Below are 23619 nucleotides of genomic sequence, written 5' to 3'. Positions count from 1 at the left end.
ATAGTCTTATTGTCAGGGATAACCAAGAAGATTAACAAGAGCAGATGTCTAACACCATATTTGAAAAAGAATATTATAATGTTTTAAAGAAGAGCAGGAAGATATGTCAGCATATTCAAAAGGCTACAAAAATATCAGCAAAAATAATATTATTCTGAGAAATTTATGATTGCAATCATCTCTTTCATTTTACAATCACATAATTTTGTGAAGCTACTGCACAATTTGGCATGGACCTCATTAACTAGAATACTCAGAGAAGATGGAGGGTGGCACATTGGGAATTATTTTCTGGATTTTAGACACTAACTAAAAAGGCATAGAAGGCTCATGTGACACTGCAGAAATAGTACATCATACCTGCCAGTTAGATCTGGCAGTCATTAATTTCATCTTTTGTTTGAAAATTATATTAATTTCATGTAAATAAGGCAGCTTACTTCTTCCTGTCACATCTTTGCAAAGTTCTTTCATTCACAGTATTTTAACCTTTCCCCTCTAATGAAAATCTAAAAAGTACATCTGCAGAAATTTATCTGTGTATTATATTTGCATAACTGTACTCTTGTCAGTCTAATTCACTTCAGGGGACCTCTTCTATAGAAGTTAGTGGTAGTGAATCAGGACCCATTTTTTTTAGTTAATTGTTTTATAACAAAGAAACATTTATCTGGACAGCATCCATGTGACAAGAGATGGGCAAAATTGCACTGTGCCATTCAGGCTAACAGGTAAGTAACAATTGTTACAGGCACAGGAGCAAACTCAGGGCTGAGGAACCTTTGCCCCCCCTAAAATATTTGAGGGGGCTGCTCGCCCCCGAAGTTGATGAGAATTGCCATTCAAATAGTGTGTGTGTGCCGCACCATGTGAACAATTATGCAGGGTGGGGCTTACCTGCCCCCCTATTTTATTCAAGTTGGCAGCCCTGGTTACAGGTAAGTCCCTCCCTCACATTAGTAGGTTCACAAAATAGCTTGAGGATACAGGAGTCCGCTTCACTTTTTCTTAGACTGAATGTGACCAATATTTAACCATTGTCTATTCCTATGTTTATTTGCTTATTTCAGCAGTCTCAGAGGTTATCCCAAAGAGCGAGTTATACCGGGCTTCGTGAAATAAAGCTTCCATGCCATAATTTGTTTTACGCTATTTTTAATGTTGTATTTTCAGTTTCTGTAACCTGCCTTGGAACCTTAAGGTGCAGTACAGGTAAGAAATTAAAGTAACAAGAGCAACATTTTGACACCAATTTACCTCTAATACTGCTAGACGAGAGCATGCAAATGTATTTACCCTTTACCATTCATACTAAATTGATTTTGAGGTGTTCCTGGTGCCATGTAAGAGTACTATTTACCAACATAGCAGTAAAAAATATGTTTTACTTACGCTGACAAAGGGGAACATCATTAGTCCACTCTACTTTTCGGCCAAATATGACACACTTTCTGCTGGAAGTACTACCAATTAACCTGTGCCTGTATCAAGAAAGAAGTAGCTGTGGGTTGTCACCTTCTGCCTCATGAGATGCATAGAACTGATGTGTTTAGAATGTAAATGCTCTGCTTACCAACTTTCCACAAACAAATGAAATGTTTTTTGAAGGACAGGGAAGCACATTTATTGTCAGCCAGGATTGTGCAGATATCTCAACATATCTTGCAATATTCATTTAATTAATATGTTCACCCCTCTTTCAATTGTTCTTGGTGTCGAGCATCCCAGTTTACTGATATCCATTGAGCAAGCAATACAGGACACTTCCTGGGGTAATATGGATTTATAACACAACTTACCTAATTTATTTTACTTGTATGTTAAGAAATATGATACATTGTCCGCTGAAAAGAAGGACTGAAAATGGTTACATGCCAACACTGATAAAAGCTAGCGGGGCTGGTCCAGGGAGGTGATCAATGCCTCATTACAAGAGGAGGTGGTTCCTGCCTGCTTGAAGGAGGCAGTGGTAAAACCACTCCTTAAGAAACCCTCCCTGGACACAGAAATCTTTGACTACCAGCCAGTTGTTAATCTCCCCTTCATGAGCAAGGTTCTTGTCAAGGTTCTGGTGGTTGTGGACCAGACCCAGGTGCTCTTGGAGGAAACTGATTTTCTAGATCCATTTCAGTTGGGGTTTAGGCCTGGTTTTGGCACAGAAACTGTTTTGGTTGCCCTACATGATGACCTATGTTGGGAGAGAGACAGGGAAATGTTTCCCTGTTAATTCTCCTTGACCTCTCAGCAGCTGTTGATACCATTGACCATAGCATCCTTCTGGAGCAGCTGTGTGAGTTGGGGATAGGTGACACTGCTTTGTCGTGGTCCTGGACATTGCATTCATCATCTGAGGCCCTATACAAGAATGGGCCTTTTCTGTAGTGGCTCCCCATTTGTGGAATGCTCTCCCCAGGAAGGTTCGCCTGGCACCTTCATTATATATATTTGGGTGCCAGGTGAAAACGCTCCTCTTCAACAAGGCCTTTGGCTGATAAGGGGGGGGGCTATTGTTTTGACTTAATTATTTACTTGTGTTTTATCTTGCATTTTACTCTGTGAACCACCCTGACATCTTTTGATGAAGGGCGGTATGAAAAATTAATAAGTAATTTTTTGCACATGGAAGCATGTGCAAAGACTTCTGCTTGTGCAATGTGGTACTTTCTATCCCTTCCTGTGTGTCTCCTGAAATTGCCCCCCCCCCCCAAACAGTGGGGGGAGGAGCAGGGAGGGGATTGTTCTGCCTAGCAAACTGAAATGCTTCACAGTAGGAATGTTCCTCATAGGGTGGCACTGAATTTCACCCCGTGTGCACAGATTCTGAAAAACAAAAATATCACCACACCCAGTACATAAGAGCTCTGCTGGATCAAACCAAAGGGCCACCATTCTCCTACCGTATTACAGTGGCCAACCATATGCCTACTGTAAGTAGACATGAATGCAAAGCACTTTATTCTGAACAAATGTGCATAGGGTTAAGCATAGAAAATCGTTAGTCTCTAGGGTTACAAGCTCTCTCCTTTTCTGTGTTCTCAGTGCCTTTAAAAACTACATAGTGAACCAACAGAAATAAGTCAAATGAGATTTTCCTGTCTGTGAGATAAAATTGAGAGAAAAAGCTTTACCAGATTCTTTCTGCTTATGCAACTACAGAGGATAGAGGAGCCCTAGTGGGAAGTCAGGCCAGAGGGATCAGAGGAATTCTCTCTTCTTGGCTTTCCTGATGCTTACCCTTCGTTGCAGATGTAATTTACAGTGGAACCAAATAAAATATCTTGGGGCACAATCAACCTCCCATTATCAGGTTCCCCTGGAAGTCCACAAGATTGTCCTAGCAGGAAGAAAGAGACAAAGTGTGCCTTAAAGTACAATGCTGCTCTAAAGTTTCCATCTCCTTCTCATTTTAAATTAATAAATTATCAAGGGAAGAACTGCACACCGCAATACATCTCTTGTATTCAAACCACTGAAATGATTCAAGTTGGTACACGGCCCATTCTCACAAATATTTCAAAGAATGTTATGACACTCACTTTTACAGCGCTCCAGAACGTTGGACCATTCCAGGCTTTGCAGGCATGTACTAGAGTACTTCAGTCCAGTATAGCCTGGACGGCACATATATTTCACAATCGAGCCAACAGGAAATAAATTCTTTTGCTTATACTCGTCAGTTAGCTCAGCAAAGTTTAATCTAGGTGGAGGGCCACAGCTGCCTAATGATAAAAAGAGAAGAGGGGTAAATCAAGTAAATGTGAAGCTCTGCCCAGTGCAATTTTGTCTTTTGAACCACTATATCATTTCCTCCACCTGTAACACGGAAATGACCATTTCTTATCATCAAAAGTAACCACTGGGGCAGTAGCTGTACAGAACTAGTAGGAGTCTTAGTCCTTGTGGGATATGCCGCAAGTTAAATGTATTAGAATGTTAATGCATTAGGCTTTCTGTATTTATCTTCTAGCTGTTCTCGACCATCTCAGCGTTGGTATTGCTGTGGTGCTGACAACTTTTAGAAACAACAGACAGCAAGGGAACTGCCATCTCACTGCTACTCTCACCATTTGAGCTGGGGCCCCCCTCCCCCCACCAGAGGCCACTGGTGTGGAACTGTGAGGGAGAGCAATAGGATAACCTCTGGCATTGATGTTATCAACAGGACACCTGTGGGCTTACCTAACATGATGGGAGAGACAACAACCCAGCAAATTACAGCTAGGCAAAGACAAAGGCCTTACACCCTGAAAGGTCAACAACTTTGCACTGCATTCCGTCTCTTCTGGGCAGGTTGGGCCACCAGGCTATTTTTCAGGCCTGCTTTACCTGTAAGCAGCTCATTTCCAGAAAACTCAGAAGAGAGGAGATAGGGAGGGAATAGCTTTAATTGGATGCTGCCAGCAAAGATCAAAGAGAGATTAATTAGGACTCTTCCTCCTCTTCTCTCTGGGGATAGTTCTAACTGGAAAAGGCCTGTAGAGAGAAAAGTTCTAAACTGATTGCTGCGCTAGTATGTAGGGATGTGGACTTAAGAGGAGAGACTAGGAGACAACAAATTAGCAGCAATGTCTACTACACCATCACCAAGGAAGAAAGGTATGTAATGTGGCTGGGGGGGGGGGGGGAGGACAATAGAGGGGTACTTCAGTTTACAAACACAACTGGTTCCGGAAGTCTGTACTTAACCTGAAGCGTACTTAACCTGAAGCGAAGTTTCCCATTGAAAGTAATGGAAAGTGGATTAATCCGTTCCAGACGGTCTGTGGAGTACTTAAACTGAAGCATACTTAACTTGAAGCAAACTTTCCCATTGAAAGTAATGGAAAGTGGATTAATCTGTTCCAGATGGGTCCATGGAGTACTCAACCTGAAGCGTACTTAACCCGAGGTATGAGTGTACAGTAATTGGTTCTGGAAGTCCATACTTAACCTGAAGCGTACTTAACCTGAAGCGAACTTTCCCATTGAAAGTAATGGAAAGTGGATTAATCCATTCCAGACAGGTCCGCGAAGTACTTAAACTGAAAATACTCAAACCGAGGCGTACTTAAACCAAGGTATGACTGTAGAGGATTCAGGCCTGTGGCTGGGAGAGGAAGAAATAAGAAGAGCAGCCAGGGCCTGGGACATATTTGGATAGATATGTGCATGTGTGTGCACTATAATTTTATTTAGAGATGATCTGAGGAAATTAATTGGATGTTCTACTTAAGATGGGACATAGGAGCAACAATTGAAGCAAATTCTCTCTCTCTGTGTGTGTGTGTGTGTGTGTGTGTGTGTGTGTGTGTGTGAGAGAGAGAGAGAGAGAGAGAGAGAGAGAGTTTTATAAACAAAATCTTCATACACTGCTTCTGATGTCATTCATTAACACACACACACAGAGAGAGAGATAAGGATAATGTTAATACATTTAAAAATATGCATGGTTGGCTAAGGGAATGGGGAGAAATGCTACATCCAGAAAGGCCCCTCAAATGTACTTTCTGCCTCTGGGCTTTTCATAATCACATCAGAAATGGTTACCTTTGTTTCATGCTTCAAAAGTTTTGGATCCATATAGAGGTTTCAAAGAGCATGTGGCAACAGTTCGGTGTGAGACCAAAATGCCCCATGGACCTAGCATGGGGACTTTCCAAACGATCAAACTGATCCACACAATAGGTTTCTAGAAGTTGCAATTGGCAATTGTTGTTGTTGTTTAGTTGTTTAGTCGTGTCCGACTCTTCGTGACCCCATGGACCAGAGCACGGCAGGCACTCCTGTCTTCCACTGCCTCCCGCAGTTTGGTCAAACTCATGTTTGTAGCTTCAATAACACTGTCCAGCCATCTCGTCCTCTGTCGTCCCCTTTTCCTTGTGCCCTCCATCTTTCCCAACATCAGGGTCTTTTCCAGGGAGTCTTCTCTTCTCATGAGGTGGCCAAAGTATTGGAGCCTCAGCTTCAGGATCTGTCCTTCCAGTGAGCACTCAGGGCTGATTTCCTTAAGAATGGATAGGTTTGATCTTCTTGCAGTCCATGGGACTCTCAAGAGTCTCCTCCAGCACCATAATTCAAAAGCATCAATTCTTCGGCGATCAGCCTTCTTTATGGTCCAGCTCTCACTTCCATACATCACTACTGGGAAAACCATAGCTTTAACTATACGGACCTTTGTTGGCAAGGTGATGTCTCTGCTTTTTAAGAGACAATTAATTGCTTTTTAATTGGCAATTAGGGATTGTCAAAAACCACACGTTTCTGGAAATTTCAACTCCCCTGTGGATGTGCTGCCAGGCAAATGTAGTTTTTGACAATCACTACATTGGAACTCAGTAATTTCATTTAATCAAATGGTGAAAAGAGTTCTTACTAATCTGTATAGTACCAAAAATTGTACTAATTATTATTTACATTAATGGACTTATCACTTGCTTGCATCTTCGGCCTAAGTGGCCAATGGCTATCATACTACACACACTTACCTGGGATTAAGTCTCATTGAATACTGTGGAGCTTGCTTTTGAGTAAAAAAACTTTCATATGAATCTAAAGTAAACATTGTGGAAAGTTGGAATCATAGCAAAGAGGCAAAATGTTGATCAAAAACACTGCTAATAGAAAGATCAATAATTATTTCCCCTAATTGTAGATTTTTTTAAAAAAACAGCTACAACAAACTATTCAACAGACTGTTATACAAATTTTAAGGTGCATACACAGAGCAGGTACACGCCCCACAAAAAACCAATCCTTTGCCCTTCAAAAATTAGGGAATATTTCCTGAAAAAATAGACATTTTATTTGAGTTCACTGAGCAATCCCAAAGCCATCTTTGCTCTCTTAATGACCCCAAATATTATTATTTTTTGCTGCAGAAGGAAGCATGTTGGAAGCACCTTACCTAATAGACTGGCTGAGTTACTTTCACTTCCAAGTCCTTCAAATCCTATAAATCAGAGGTTTTGAACCTTTTTGAGTCCATGGCTCCCTTGACCAACTACATTCTTTCTGTGGCACCCCTGTGGGGCTCAGGAGCCAAGTTATGTCACCCCTTGCCTGCAGAGCTGGCAGCCCCTCACTGCTTTTTGAACACCCTCCCTTGTGGAGCGTTTCTTCAGCCTCTTCTCCTGTCCCCAAGAGTCCTCCGGGCAGCCACTGCTGCCACCTCTGAGCTGCCCACCCTGCCCCAAAGAGAGGTGCCTCCACACACTGCCCCACAGGGGCCTGGGAAGCACCCCCTGGCCAGCCCCAGAGGAACCATTCAGAGGAGGGAGGGAAGGAAAGAGGGACAGAAGCCAGTGTTGTCCACAGCACTCCTGAACATCATTCAAGGCACCCCAGGGTGCCACGGCACACTGGTTGAAAACCACTGCTGTAAATGGATAAACATCTTCATATGATGGGACCGCTGCTCTGCAAAAACAGTCTGGCAAGTATCTGTTAAAAGCAGAGCAGACCTGTCAAAAGTGCATATACCTATGAATAGGTGAAAATTTCTGACAATGGATTTGGGGCCAGGAGAGACAATTAGGTATTGTAAGGTACCTTGACCAACAGGAGACAAGTCATATTTTCAAATTTCTATTGTAGACCTCTTTCTGTAAAGCTTGTAAACCATTTTGGGTGGTCTTTGGCTAAGGGGTTGGGCAATTTCTGTAGTGTCTTCTTCTTCTTCTTCTTCTTGTTGTTGTTGTTGTTGTTGTTGTTGTATGACTTAAAGGATGCATTGTTTTATTAGACAGCTACCCACTCTGCCCACTTTCTAATGCAAAAGTTAGTAATCAAATGGGACTTTTTAGAATTATTTATTTATAAGAAGCCACTGAGGAAGTTGAATATTTTGCAGTTTCTTCCTTCAGAAACTTCCTCTTGCTATTTTATGTAATGGATTTATAGGAGTATTCAACTGACTCTCTTCATTCATTCACTGAAGAAGCACAATTGTAAAAAGAAGAATAAAAGAAGCATAATTGTACCAACCTGGCCGCACCCTAAAATACCAGTGTGACTATAGGCTACATGCTGTGGTGGCTGTGTGTTTGGCATTAATGTTAAATGTAAGCATGTACGTCTCTTCAACGTAACCAGAAACCTTGACTGTCCCAGGTTTCTTGATTGTGAAGAACCCTATGGACAGACACACAGTAGCATGCAACCAGAAGGTTGTATGACAGCATTAGATCCGGGATGTGTCAGTAGCAGGCATCGTCCCACTCTCATGTACTTGGTGAACATGTGAGGGGGATCATCCAAACATTAGACTCTCTCACTATTTTTAAACGCCACAGAATGTCAGCTCTTGCTCTTAAAACTTGACTAATCGAACTAGGATATTCTCCCTTTTATATAAACAAAACTCTTTCCTTCAACCATGAGCCAACTGGTTTTAGCATCCTATTCATATTATTGCAGCTGTTTACATGAAAGTAAACTTTAAATATGTAGTGAATTCATTTCTAAAAATTGCTTTCACTTGCTGTGTTTCCCTCATTTTTCCTTCTAACACTGTGGGCTTGGGTCTACCTAGAAAGATTTATACCTTGTTCTATCCTGAGGTCTTAAGGCACTTAAAATATACTTTTAAAAAGGGTATAAAGCAGGGTTTTTTCCAGCCAAAACTCAGTTCTGGCAACTCTCAAGTAGGTGACATTGCCATTAGAAAAAACAAGTGTGAGTTCTGCCACCTCTTTTTCTAGAAAAATAGCACTGATATATAGTATAGTAATCCATGTCCCCACAGTTCTCATAGTTTAAACATACTGTACCATTGCCATTCTCAGACCCCTGGAAAAGTTAGACAAGAGACACTCCTACCTGATATCTGCATAGCCACTACCAGTCAGTGTAAACAATACTGAGCTAGAGGGTCCATTGGTCTGACTATATAGTATAAAGCATATTCCTATGCTCCTACAAGCAGAATTATACCAATATGGGGTTGAGTTTCCTAGGTTTTGCTTTGCAGTCACAATGGACTAGAAAGGCTGGAAGAAACATAAAGTGAATCAGAAGTTTTCATTTGAATGAGACGAAGAGGAGATGCTGGACATGCTAATTAGTATATCCAATAAATCTGAGTCTACCCCCCCCCAACAAGCAGACTTAACTTTTGCACTAGTGGCACGACAGAGTCTCAAGATATGCTCTCCCAAGCCCACAGACACAGTATGTTCACACTTCTCTCTCAGCGACGGCTACGCTGGCTTAGCCATGTCCACGGAATGGAATATGGCAGGAAACCTGAAGGACATGTTCTACAGGGAGCTGGCTTCAGGTACCAGGCCTGTTGGCAGACCAGCTGTGTGTTACAAATATGACATGAAGGCAGGCAACATCAGCCCCTCGTGGGAATCCCTTGCAGACAACCACAGTGCTGGAGACAGAAAGTCAGGTTGTGCATCCATAGCAGTGACCAGTGGAAGAATGACCGCTGGGAGGAGTGCGGAGAGAAGAAATGCCATGGTGCAGCTGCAGCAGCACAACTGGACACCTTTATCTGCCCCAGCTGCAACACAACATGCCTCTCCTGTATCAGCCTCTACAGCTACAACAGGCACTGTAGCCTTACAGTGGTTTGACTTCACCCCCAAAGGCACACTCCTCCGTTGCCTTCTGAGACAGATGGATACCAACCAACCACAAACAAGATAAAGCAAGGATTAGGAGCCATCCTTCTCCTCCCCATCAGCTACCACCTTGAAATCCCTTTTAACAGCCGATGACCCTTCCTCAAGCTCCTTTCTCCCAACGGAAGTGGAACAGAAATGTATTGCCAACTCAGGCAGCACCAACTTTTGCCACATTCCATGGGGGACCCCCTCCCTGCCAAAAAGGATGGGAATTGAGAAATACAGAAGCTAGACATAGAGAGTCCCAATTCCCAACTTCTCACCTTGATCTTCCAAAGTAATGGCCAGAAGTTCCATCAAGCCCCATAATAAGGGAAGCACGCATGCAAGCATCATCGCTCTCACTCAGGTCACAGCAATGAACGAGAAGTTGCTGAACCTAATAGGGATATATAAATAAATGCAGAAGAGGAAGCAGCAGCAGGCAAATAAATGGGGCTTTCACAGAAAAAAACCCAAAGGAAGCTTGACAGAGAACTATATAAAAGGCTTCCCAGTCTTTCTCAGCACTTAAAAGCATTGTGTAAGCTCTAGGCAGACATTAGCCCAGAGTCTGGTTTCAGTTTGAACATAGCAAATAGAAAGGGTTAAATTGATGAGATTCTCTTTTGAGAAATTATGCATTGGTTCTGGCCATCCTACCTCCAAACCTATTTTACAGTTACCATAGTGCTGCTGCTGAAAATTGTCCTCAGCTCAGCCTCCATTTCTTCCAAGAAGATACAAAATACTGTATTACATTAAGGCTGAGCTGCTGCCTTTGGACAGCAAAAAGGCTGGCATAGTCACTGGCTTTTAGAATTAGCACCCCTATTTTCCTGGGAAATATTGAAATTGGAAGATTAGGATGAGTTATGCTAGGATGAATTTTTGCTATTTGGCACCTTAAAATCCACCTCTTACCAACAGCTATGTGATTCCAGGGGCTGGGATTTTTGCCTACTTTCCAAGCTGATTAGTAGGCACTGCATTTTACTGCTTACCTACGGTCTGAATTCAGTTGTTTGTTTTGCACTGCAAATTCTACTCATGGGATTTGCTTGGCAAGTGAGACACAGAGCTTGCTCAAAACAGAAGTACACCACCAGAAAGAAACTGTTCTTAATTAATGATACTGTACGTGCCATTTACAATTAAATAATTAAAGGAAAATTGATAATGGATTCGGACATGAGTTTTCCTTTCCTTTATCCCATTCCTGTGTCCACATTCCAGTTTTGAAAGCTTTGGATATGTGAGCAAGCAGTTCCCTTCTGCAACCTTTTACAGCATTTCCTGCACTGAAGTGTTCTCAGTGGATGAAATACATAACACAGAAAGGGATTTGCAGGACCAATGCACATGCAACTGCAGAGTACACATATAACTGCATCCCCTGCTAATCACCCACTGCAAAAGACAGGACCCAGTATGGTATACAACACTTCAGTGATTGCAGGGGATAACAGAACTATTATTCCTGTTTTTATTGTAGTAGCAGAGCTAACTAGAGGCCCACAGGCACATGGACTTACTATGCATGAAGGACTGGGTGGCCACAGGGAAGCTCAAAGTTAAACATTCATGTTTATGAGGCTGATGGGAGTTGTGGTCCAAAATTATTTGGAAAGCTTTAGCTACTTTGAGTTCATAAAAAAGCCCCCAACTTAAAATAAATTTCTACAGTCAGCTGCCAATTACCGTGTTTCTCATATTATAAGACATGTCTTATATTTATTTTTTCCTCAAAAAAAACCCACTATGGCTTATTTTCAAGGGATGTCTTGTTTTTTTCCTCCTCCTCCTGCCGTGGCCGGCATTGCTGCTGCGCCTATCACTATGTCTTATTTTTGGGGTATGGCTTATATTCCTTGAATGCTTAAAAATCCTGCTATGGCTTATTTTATGGGTATGTCTTAAAATATGAGAAACAGGGTACATGCCAATTAATGCACATATTAACAAAGCCACTATACAGATGCCTTTTTCCACAGCAAGGAATATGGAGAAATTAGTTACAAACAATGCAAGTCTCACTATTACAAGGAAAGGTCATGTTTAATATTGCTCATTGTAGCTACCATAACCAAATGACCTTTTAAAAAAAGGTTTGTACTTTTATCTCAGCCAGTTAACACGTGTCCATCACATTCAACACTCAAAATTAAAGAAGCAACACTGAACAGCACATGGCCCACTTTGAAGTGCTAAGAACATCTCAAAACATGCCAAGGCACCATCTCATGGTACTTTGCACAAAGTTAAAATGTGTGCACAGAATGCTTGTCTGGGTGCTGTAAAGGAAGTTACCAGGAAGTTTTTGCCACAAACATCTATTTTCACTGCATTGTGCATCTCTGCATGGTGAGAAACAGATTCGAAACAGCTATGTGCTATTAGGCGTATCAACACAAGCTGCACTGCATCACCAGTTTCCTCTTATCGCTTGGGAGTAGAAAGCTACCAATGATAGTGCCTTTTATTCAATATTTTAGTTTATTTGCACACATTCTAAGATAAACAATTTTCTCTATATATACATACTTCATAGTTAATCAATTTAAACAAAAGAAGTGCACAATACAACATAACATTTTAAAATAGCATGTAACAAACAAGTTAACTTCATGACTATAACAAGCTATAGTTCAAATCATCAGAAGCACTGCACTTTTCACTCATATTGACCGTAACAGGAGAATCATTTTACTTGTTGTAAACATGACCCTTGATATTTTGGTTAAGTATGCAGAGTATTTGTTTGCCTATGAAAATATATCAAAAAGAAAGTGAGTATTTTCAATTAGGCACATGTTACTTTTGTTCACACTTTTAAAGATCATGTAAGGAAATCGAGACAACTTTTACAATTCTTCATGAGAAAGGCTTGTGGAAGTAAAATGTTTGGTAAATATTAACAGCTTTACTTGTCCCTCCCCTTCAAGTGATGAACAAGATTCTAGGAAACAAACTGTAATAAGTTCTTCTTGGTTCTGTTTTTTATTGAGGCACTTTAAAACACATTCTGCAAAGGAAGTTGCAACCCAGTTATATGCAATAACAATAAGTGCAAATGACCAGAGTTTTCTTGGGGCCCAATACTGCTTCATGCTTCAAGTAGCTGAATAACCTGGATGCCCAGTTTTTTAATGAAAATTGCTTTGGCTTTTTCCATGTAGATCTTCATTCAATTCTCATTTCTGGTTCTCAAAATAAGAACTGTTGGGAATTAATTATCAGCTGGAAGCTTACTGGAGCACAGCTCTACTGCAATCAGGAGGCTTTGGGTTCCAATCCCATTTCTGTGCAAGTCGAAACTGGATGGTAAGACTCAGGAGGGGTAGAAGGAGGGTCAGTTTTTCTGGAAAAAAAGTTACAAATATTTTTGATTGATTTTGAAATCACTATATCATTTTGTTTAGTCTTCCTGTCAGGAAGGAAAAAGCAACACACAAATACATCAGCATTCCACTGCATGCTATTGACATTTTGAAAGCAATGCAAGTAACTTTTACATTGAAGAAGCGGCCATACTGTTACTTCTTAGGAAAGAAAATTAGTTCTGGAAGCTACAGAAATAGAAGTAATACACGGACTGTTAGCAACTGCAGGATATTAGAAGTAAAACAGATAAAGAGAATTAGGATTATATAAACACAACAGATATGAGTGAGACACAGCCCAAGTACAGTATAGAAAAATGGTCACTTCTAACAGATTCCTTGTAGAATCTGCCCTTGAATCAACATTCCACAGGCACCATTGTCCATGTGGGAAACTTGGGCAAGTGTCAGCAATAGAGCTTTTGTAAGTAAGGAGCACTGCAGGCATCCCCAAACTTCGTCCCTCCAGATGTTTTGGACTACAATTTCCATGTTCCCCGACCACTGGTCCTGTTAGCTAAGAATCATGGGAATTGTAGGCCAAAACATCTGGAGGGCCGCAGTTTGGGGATGCCTGATTTACATAAAAACATTCTTGGCTTCAGGACAAAACAAGCTAACAGCTGAAAATATTTTACCGGTTGATCAGTTGAGACAGAAAAGAAAGAGTGTGCCTGACCCACGCAGGTCATTCCAATGTCATTCCCATTTCTGTGCTTTAATCAATGCCTGCTCACAGTTTGACATTTAACAATCATGAGAAAGAAATGTAAAACACTATCCCACAAACTCACTAGTAAAGGATAAAGGGACCCCTGACCATTAGGTCCAGTCGTGACTGACTCTGGGGTCACGGCGCTCATCTCGCTTTATTGGCCGAGGGAGCCGGCGTACAGCTTCCAGGTCATGTGGCCAGCATGACTAAGCTGCTTCTGGCGAACCAGAGCAGTGCACAGAAACACTGTTTACCTTCCAGCTGGAGCGGTACCTATTTATCTACTTGCACTTTGACGTGCTTTCGAACTGCTAGGTTGGCAGGAACACTAGATCACTCTAAAAAGAGAATCTCCAAACACAAAACATGTTATTCAAAGAATAATCTCAAAGTTGTTTGACTAAGATTGAAAAGCTTATTCAGCACATACAGTAGGATGACTATATTATATTTAGCACTGGAAAAGCTTGACAATATTGTACCTTACAATACATTTAAAATGAGGCAGAGATGCTCAATATTCAATAGAAAACTATAAACATGAATAGCTTCAAGCACGTAAGATGCCATTAATGGGTTTAAACATTCTCAAATATAATCCTGCAGAGTTGCTCAAAAATCAAATTAAGAGCCATTGCAACACAATGCTATGGGTTCCCCCAGAACTACACACCTAGGCCTTCTACAGGTATGCTACAGGTATGCAATTAGTTGGCAGTCCCAACAATAGACTATATTTATATTTCCCATAATCATGAGTATGAGGTTATATCAGTGTTGGGGAAACCCACACTGGAAGATGTATTTTGAGGAGGTAGGTTGATTGGTACAATCATTCCTCCATGCCTGCATTGTTTGCTTTATTGCTTTGACTGTTCCAAGGTTAGGTGTTTGCAGATTGGGGCAGGAGTCACTGGCTGAAGGTCAAGTGCCGGCCACAAGTGTTACAGCTACAGCAGGACCTCAAGATTAATTATACTGGCCCCATCCATTTGCTTATCGTATCCCTTACGCCTTCTAAATAATGACTTCCAAAGCAAGTTTAAGGGCTTTTGACATTATGCCAATCAGTACATAACTACTAAGAATTTAGAGTACATAAATCTCCCAGATGCGGACATAAGTTTTGAGCTTTGACATAGGCCCAGACCAGCTGGGTCCTGCATGTTGGCCAGACAGGGTCTCTCCCTGGGGCTCCCGACAAATGAATGGGGAAGTATCTGGTCTTGCTTATGTTATGTTACTCTGCTGAAAGTCTTTTTCACTGATTACTATTTTGTATTTAGCCTATCACTTAATAAAATCACCGAATTTCTCTCCACTGGTATTGTTACTGCCTCTGAATCCAAAAGATCTCTTGCCTTTGGCAAAAAATAAATAAATCAGTATTCTCTAGTATCAAAACTGAATCCCTGAACATCTTAAAGACTTAAAAGACATGTGAACAATCTGTTACAGGAATTATTGCACTGAATATTCAAAACTAGTAAATAATTATTGTATTAATCTACAGAAATACCTTAATTAGTGCTCACAAATTTAAGTGAACCTGTCTGCATACATATATGCATCATATTAAAACAGTAAAACCATGCATACAATGCTACAACAAAAATGGACAGTCCTGGACACAAAAATAGAAAGGTCATGCAAGACAAATGTTCAGAATAAATTATTGTTGCAAATTGTTGTCTTAGATTATAGGACTGGCCTAGATTCTTCCAGAAAAAAATCTACTGGCTTCAGGCAGGATTGTTCAACAAATCCATTTTCTTACTGTGTCTGAAAGTAAAAATCACAAACTGCAAGTACCCTTGACGGTTCCAACACCTGTAGATTAGAGCAGTGTGTTTTATAACTTAATTTAATAGTGGATTGCAGAATTTTTAGTGCCAGAATATTCATTGTCAAGTCTGCATTAGGATGGACACCTTAGGTAAATTGAGACAGAGCATTTCTGTCACTTCAGAACACCAATGGTGGAAATGGGATAAAATACTGACTAGCTGTTCTAGAAAAATTATTGTGTTTTACTTGTTATTGTTTATTCTGTGCTGCCATATTAGTGCAACTCTTCACCAAATAAATAAATAATAAAAATACTAAAGCCCCTTCTGAACACCAAGCACATTTATACGGAAAGTATAAGTGAACAGAAGGCAAAGTGAAGCCAAGAAGCATATATTAGCTCACACCGCCACAAACGAAGCTACAAATAATTAGATATGGCTTCTCCTGAGCTGACTCACCCCTTTATAAAGCAAGATCTGTATTTCCAACCTGCAGCAATAAGACAAAGCCCCAATAAAACAGCCACCACAGATCCTTGAAGGGAAGAAGAAGAAATCCAGTAATATACTGTAGTAATGATTAACAAGGCAAAGTAATAGTTTTTTTCTGTTCAGGAAAAAACTGTCCCAGTCTTAAATAAAGACTGAAATGTAATCACACCAGTAGCTTCAAAATAGGTTTGAGACAACAACCCCCAAACAGGACCCAAATCCTACTGCAGACTTAACAAAAGATAAACAAACTATTAAAATCAATGAGAAAAACCTGTCAGTTCGTTTTCCACATGAAGAACCAACATAAAAAGCTGTGCTTTCAGTGTTTGACCACTTTCAAGTTGCTACCTTGTAATGCTCAATGGACATTGAAGCCACTCATGTGGTTGAGTTCAAGTGTTACAGGACATAGCAAGTCTCTAGACACATACATACCCAGAGCAGCAAGTCCACTGTACATCTGCACTCACCCCTTTTCTGGCAAATATGCAGTCTTCCTCAGAGATTGGTTTTAGAAACAAGTTCTTCTTGTTCCTAGCAGATGTTAGCTGCGCAAACTGAACGGCCCTAATGACAATCAGAGAGCAACTCCCCCACCCAAGCAATGTGTCCAGCTCAAAACACCTTTTCTCTTGAAAAAAAATTTAAGCACCGACCACGCCCAGAAGCTGGAACATTAAAAGGCACAACACAGAGGAAGTCTGTGCTGGATTTGGAGCCAGCTATGTTCATTGCAGGAACAAAGGTAGTGGAGGAAATAAATAAACAAAATAACTAAATAAAAAGACACTAGAACCTGGAAGAAAGTATATCTGTCTGCACCCCAAGAATTCTCGCAAAGGAATCAATTTTTTTATTCAAGTAGGAGTCTTCAACATTTAAACCACAAACTGGAGAAAAAAAAGGAAGGGACACACACATTTCCACCAGGCAATAAAGTACAATGGTTGCTGAAATCCAAGCTTTGGAGAATGAACAGCGGTAAATCAATGAGGGATTGTACCTCATTCTGTAATTACTTACCAATAATAACTCCTGAGGAGCGGTTAGGTACTAAAATGGAAGGGAAAAAGGTTAGATGTTATGTGAGGGTGTCAGATTCTAGCTCTCATTGCATTTGCATCTGCCGCACACACTCTGAATAAAATATAGTACATTAAAGTATTATTAAAGGTTCAACTAATAACCGAATATAATCTGCTCCAGTAGACAATGGAAGACTGAATGTTCTAATTATTAATTAGAAGTATTTATCTAGCTGATAAATAATTATAATTAATAAGAAATCCAATTGATCCAGCAGAAATGGGGTTCTCACTTAAAAGTATTGGGTGGCAGACCAGGTTAATGGGTCCTCCCCAGTGCAGGGGAGGAGACTAGCAGTTTAGGTCACAAGATAGTTATGTGGTTATATACATAAATTTATATACAACATTATCTATCTATCTATCTATCTATCTATCTATCTATCTATCTATCATCTACTATTATATACTATTCTGGTGGTAATAAAATCTCTAAGTGGTTTACCAAAAAAAAACCTTCAAAATTATCAATAAAATGCAGTTAAAAATAGGTAACATGCCAAATTAATCTTGCCTAAACAAAAATGTTTTAAGCACACCCCAAAAGGTGTATAGTGACTGATGTCAATAGGCAGGGAGTTCCAAAGTATAGGTGCTGTCATGTTAAAAGATTTCTTACAGGTGTGGAATGAATATTATGTGGCACCTGTAACAGTGCCAGTTCCGCAGATTAAAGTGGCTGAGTAGGCATATAAGGGTTAAGTTATGGCAGCAAATAGGCAAACGGTGAGAATTTCTGAGCAGAGATGAGAGTCTCACTTCTGTCAGCAACCATGCTGCAGCACTCTGAACTAACTGCAGTTCCCATATCAAGCACAAGGGAAGATGTACCTATATAGAGTGCATTGCACTATATGCACTTTATAGAGTGCATTGCACTATATGCACCCATATAGAGTGCATTGCAATGATCCAATTTCCACTCACCACTGCCTGAACTACTGTGGTCAAGCTCACCAGGGCCACAAATAGTCATAGCTGCCATACCGAGTACAGCTGATAAAAAGCACTTCTAGCCACTAAAGCTACCTGGCCCTCCAGTGACAAAGCTGGATCCAGAAGCACCTGCTGATTGCATACCTGCTCCTTCAGGGGGAATGCTACCCCATCAAGGGCAGGCAACTGATCAGTTTCTCAGACAAAGGAACAACTCACTCACAGTACCTCATCTTGCCAGGGTTCAATATCTGTTTCTTATCCCTCACTCATCCCAATACTGCATAAAGGTACTAATTCAGATGTTATAGAGAAATAGAGGTGAGCCTCATGAGTATAGTGTTGGCACCTTGCCTGCCCCAACCCCTAATGACCACTCCCAGCAGCTTCACATAGATACTGAATAGCATTACAGTATGGACAAAATAGGCTCCTGTGGCACCCTATAGCGTAAGTGCCAGGAAGTCCAAAAGCACACATCCAATGCTTCTCTCTGGACTCTGTGACTGCAACTGTTAAGCAGTGTTTGGTTAGCTCTAGAGCACGATTTGCACCACTTGTGCTCTAGTCTTCATCAACCTTGTTCCATAGCCCAAAGTTCCCCAGAATACCAATGAGCCATTCTGGTTCCATGACAAGGAAATTTGGGGGCAAGCATGTTCACCACCTGTTTCATCTCACCATTCTATTGGGAGACCATGGCTTTGGTGGAACTGTCAGCTTTCTCTGCTGGGAAATCCCCCAGAGCATTCAGGAAAAAGTTCCATGTTCCATTGAAGGGAGAGATTTGCCAATTGTGTTATTGAGCTAAATCTGATTATATAGTTTGCATTGTATAATTCTTATTGTATGGCTTAGCCCCCCCCCCCATATCCCTGGGGTGCTTTCCTCCTAAAACGCTTCTTAAAATGCTTTTCAGTGCCTCTGCGTCTCTGTACCAAAGTGGGCCAAAGTGTAATGATATCAGTCTCTGATAGTAGGTCATATGAAAATGGTGTGACCATGACAATGGGGTAATATGAACCCGCTCCCCAATATCCAGGCCACCCTCATACCCTGAGGCAAAAACTAAATTGAAGGCATGCCCTGCCCATTGACCTAATGACCATTTTAGAAAGCCTTATGGCTGGGCATATATTGGATGGCATAAATTCCCAGTCATAGGGCCTTGGTGTAGGTATTTAAGTCCCTGGGCTTGTCCAAAACCACATTTGAGACTGCCTCTGCTTTAACAAGCACATGGCTTGTTGAAACACCATTGTTATTGTTTGTCAACATTTGTCTAAAAGAAAACATTCTCTTATTTCAGGTTTTTTTAAATATGCTACAGCCTTCTCAGAAATCCTCTTCTTGATAATGAGAAGAAGCCCACTGGCACGGCCCATGAATCACTTGTACCAGGACAGCACACAAAACCTACGAAACACATTGCTTGGGATTTTGGAGTGCAGCCATCATCGTATCTAGCTACAGTGAGTTACAGAACTGAAGAGAACAATTATAATAGATTGAATCAAAGTCAAACTTAATTCCAGAACTGCACTGGGAATTCATGGGACAACAAACCAACCATGGTGATATATTCAGTTGAGGATTATATGCAAGTTGAACTTTATGGTATGAAAACCTCTCAAGAGAAATAGTTTCAGAAAACAAACTATTCTTACCAGCTTAATCCCTTCCACTTTATACTAAGGAGAGAAATCTAAAGGGCAAGGGCCATAGTTAAGTGGTAGTACACCTGTCCTGCAAGCAGAAGGTTCTAGGTTCGATGGCAAGCATCTCTAGGCAGAACTCAGAATGTCCTGTGTCTGAAAACCTGGAGAACTACCAGGCAGTGTTGACATTACTGAGCTAGATGGACCAACTGTCTGTGTAGAAGGCAACTTCCTATGTTCTTATGGGTACTTGTTTGCCAAACAGTGTCTCCAGATACTAAGCAGCAAATATGAGCTTTCCCCTCACCTTCAGAACCACAAGAAAGAGACACCAAGGCCACAGAGATTATACAGAGATGTGTCACTGGAGTCTAACACAAAGAATCCTTCCTTCCTCATTCTGCCACTGCCTAACAAGCTGATTAGTAAGGACTGAGTAAGAAACATTCCTGGAATAATTCACAAGACTGGAAATCCTCCCCTATGTCACCTTGCCTTCTCAAATGGAATGTTCCCAATCTCAGCTCAGAATTTCTTTTTTTAGAAAAGCTGTCACACCCTGCAATAGAAGCGCAATAGCTAATCTAAAAACAAGCTGATTAATTTGCTGTCACTACCACCACCACCTTTCAGCTTTACCTGTGTCATCTCTGGGCGGCTTTGTCTCTGGACTGTGTGTAGATCCTATGCAAAAGAGGGAGTTTATAAAACACTGGCTTTGGAATTCATGAAAAGCAGTATAGAAAATTTTAAAGAAAAGCAAAGGAAACTGGAAAGCTTTGCCTGAATTTCCTACACAATATATTCCATAAGTTACAAAATATTCCATAAGTTACACAATTCACATAAAGCCAGGCATTCCTAAGGGACCTTCTAGCATGCAAACCAGAAAAAGGCCCCACAAAGAACTAAAATGGAAGAAAAAACTCAAAGCGTTTACCTCCCAAAAATCCTGAGTGATTGTCTGCTGTTGAAGCTGTCCAAATAAAAATTCAGCATTTTTAAGAAGTAGTAGTGAACTTGGGAGTTGGATTACATTTGACTAAGCAGTCAGAAGGCATCTGAGCTCCTAAGAAGCATTAGAAGCTTAAGGAGCAAATGTTCTCTTTATAAAATTTACATCTAATGATAAAACAGAACAAATGTTTCCACTTCTTCCACAAGACATATTCTCAAAATTTCCTGTACATTAGCTTTCCCAATGACATTTTTTCATTTCAGTTTCACCTAGCACTATCACTGAACTTCTACCACCCTGTTTGCCTTAATCACTCCTAAAAGCAAACACAGATTGTTGAGTGTGGACTGTAACTGCAGTCAGAACATCCACTGAGAAACAACAGAGAGATATTGGCATGCTTGGAGAAAGAAAACCTAAAGAGGAAACCCCTTCAAAATAGACTAATGAGAAATGAGGGAGCCAAGTAGCTGTTGAATAGAGTGACTGCTGGAAAGGAAAACATAACATGGGACAGTACAAGGGAAATGGAATGCACTGTTTGGGGGAAAATACCTAGCTTGCTAAATTTCTGAACATGCAGTCTTTTCAGAAGGAAGACCACACACCACAACCTTCTGCTGCAGTTTCTTCTTATGGTATGCAATTCCAGTGTTTCAAAACAACTGCTGCACTACCATGTACCCAAGTCTCTTCACGATATTCTTCTGATAAAATTAATCCTCTCTCTGGACTTATCAGCAGTAAATATTGACAAGACTCCATTCCTCCACTCTGGTTCTATCCATAAACTCAATTCTTACTCACTCCCTACTTCTTAAAATGTATCCACCAATAACAGTGAAAAGCAAGTGTTTACCAATTTCAGGGTCCAGCGTGACTCCTCCTCCTCCTCCTCCCCCCATTCCTGGAACAGATGTGTAAAGAGACTGATATCAACATTCAAGTACTGATAGCTCTCCAATTATGCCCTTTCAAAATCAGGAGTCAGAAAAGTCCATATAGGGTGCCATATGGTCTCAGGACACCAGCTCCTCAATGGTCTCAGTCTTTGGAATCAGCTTTAGGAAGTTAAAATGTATTTATATTTTAAAACTGCTGATGCTACTTCATAATTTGATTTTTTTAGGCTGCCTTGTTTTTAACATTGGATTTTAAGTAAGCAGAGTAAGCAACTGTTGCTGTTGCAACCACTACTAGCGGTGTGTGGGTGGGGGGCAAAAGAATGAAGGAGAGAAACATTTGAGTACTCCTGCGGAGTAAGAGGAGTGGAGCAAGTAAGCATCCTGGGCAGCAGCAGCCATCGCCATGCAGGAGGAGGGGTGGAATGAAAGGGAGAAATTTCCAGATCACTACCACCACCAATGAAGCCAGCACAGTTCACAAGGATTCATTTACATCAGGTGTGGGAAACTGGATCCAATCAGGGGGCCAGATCAGGGGCGTAGCCAGGATGAAAATCAGGGGGCCAAGGGGCGGGGCCAAGGGGAGGGGGAGGGGCCACAGCGGGGCAAGGAAAGCTCCCTTCTCCCTTGCCAGCTTTCCCTCCTCCCGCCCCGGCGATCGCGGAGGGGGAGGAGGGGATCGGAGCAGCCCAATTTCGGGTTGCTCCAACTCCCTCCTCCCCCTCCGCGATCGGCAGGGGCGAGGGGGCGCCAGGATCAGCCCGAAATCGGGCTGCTCCGACTCTCTCCTCCCCCTCCGTGATCGGCAGGGGCGAGGGGGAGCCAGGATCAGCCCGAAATCGGGCTGCTCCGACTCCCTCCTCCCCCTCCGCGATCGGCAGGGGCGAGGGGGAGCCAGGATCAGCCCGAAATCGAGCTGCTCCGATCCCCTCCCCCCCTCTGCAATCGCCGGGGCAGGTGGAGGGAAAGCCCCACAGCCAGCCAGGGAGAGGGAGACGGCACCGGGCGGGCAGCGGGGCAGGCTGGCCAGCGGCCCTGCTTCTAGGGGGGGGCAATTGCCCCCTCCTGCCCCCCTGCCTACGCCCATGGGCCAGATCCTTATCCCCGTCAAAGGCCAAGTGTGAAAGGTAGTCAAACTTGCTAATCACTGGGGCTTTAAAGCCATGCACACTGCTCTCTGCAAGGACTGCTGATCAACTGGTTCTCGGGGCTCCCAAAAAGCCACAAGCGATGCTATGCAGATGCCCAACAGCAGAATCTTGTCCTGAAGCATGTTAACCTCCAAAGCTGCAAACCCTTTTTTGGCCCAGCTGCATCTTTTCTTGCCCCACCCTTCACATCATATATGATGTGAAGTGTAGGGCAGGAGAGTGTGGCTTGGCCAACAGCATCTTGTGACCCATTGGAGAGGCCTAGCAGGCCAAATTAGGTACCTGGGGTGGAGGTTTTACACTGCTAGTTTACAGCAAGAATGTGGAAAATGTGGCCCTTCAACTTCTATCAGCAGTAGCATGATCAATGATATGACTTATGAGTCTAACATCATCTGGAGACCAACAACTCGATATTGTAGAGGACCTGCCATATACTCTTTCTCAATTTTATTATTTTAAAATCAAATTTCTGCCTGTAAGCTTTTAACTTTAATGTCTACTAGGCAGCCTACATATCACTGAGAACCTGCAGCATCAAAGCCTTCAGTTTTGTCTGTTTTTAACACCCATCATAGCCTCCCAACTAAAGGACACTGTGTATCAGGACTGAGAAAAGTATTTACTCCAAAAAAAGCCTTTGAAAAGCTGTTGCTAGTCAGAGCACACCAAACCACATTAGGCTAGGTGGAGCAATGATTTAAATTGTATAGGCATTTCTATCTCCCTCTGATCTACGCACCTTGAGCTCAAGACACTATGACCAAACGCACGAACAGACCTATAAATTTCTCTTGAAGAGCAGTACATAATTTCTATAACAAATATAATTCCATGAGAGTAAAAACAAATTGTTTACCAGTTTCAAGTTTTATCACTTTCACTCTCAGGTGCTGACTACAAATGCATTTATGCCTTCTTTCAAAATTAATAGTCAGAAAATTAATGAGATT

General features: G+C 41.6%; 1 protein-coding gene across 1 annotated transcript in view; it reads right to left on the bottom strand.

Annotated features, from left to right (window-relative positions):
• Window positions 1-23619, bottom strand: part of LOC118088521 (complement receptor type 1) — a 147776-nt gene that overhangs the window by 77615 nt on the left and 46542 nt on the right. Inside the window, exons 15-23 of the mRNA XM_088673598.1 lie at window positions 21470-21517; window positions 20593-20628; window positions 20292-20336; window positions 16997-17026; window positions 15938-16013; window positions 12866-12951; window positions 3537-3734; window positions 3235-3334; window positions 1393-1481 (exon numbers count right to left, since the gene is read on the bottom strand). Coding sequence (XP_088529724.1) covers window positions 1393-1481; window positions 3235-3334; window positions 3537-3734; window positions 12866-12951; window positions 15938-16013; window positions 16997-17026; window positions 20292-20336; window positions 20593-20628; window positions 21470-21517 — 708 coding nt within the window. The remainder of the gene's footprint in view (window positions 1-1392; window positions 1482-3234; window positions 3335-3536; window positions 3735-12865; window positions 12952-15937; window positions 16014-16996; window positions 17027-20291; window positions 20337-20592; window positions 20629-21469; window positions 21518-23619) is intronic.

This window comes from Zootoca vivipara, chromosome 7, assembly GCF_965207765.1.
Source record: "Zootoca vivipara chromosome 7, rZooViv2.hap1.1, whole genome shotgun sequence".
In the NCBI taxonomy this organism is placed as follows: domain Eukaryota; kingdom Metazoa; phylum Chordata; class Lepidosauria; order Squamata; family Lacertidae; genus Zootoca; species Zootoca vivipara.
The sequence above is the reverse complement of the archived record's forward strand: the minus strand, read 5'-3'. Positions and strand labels throughout refer to the sequence as shown.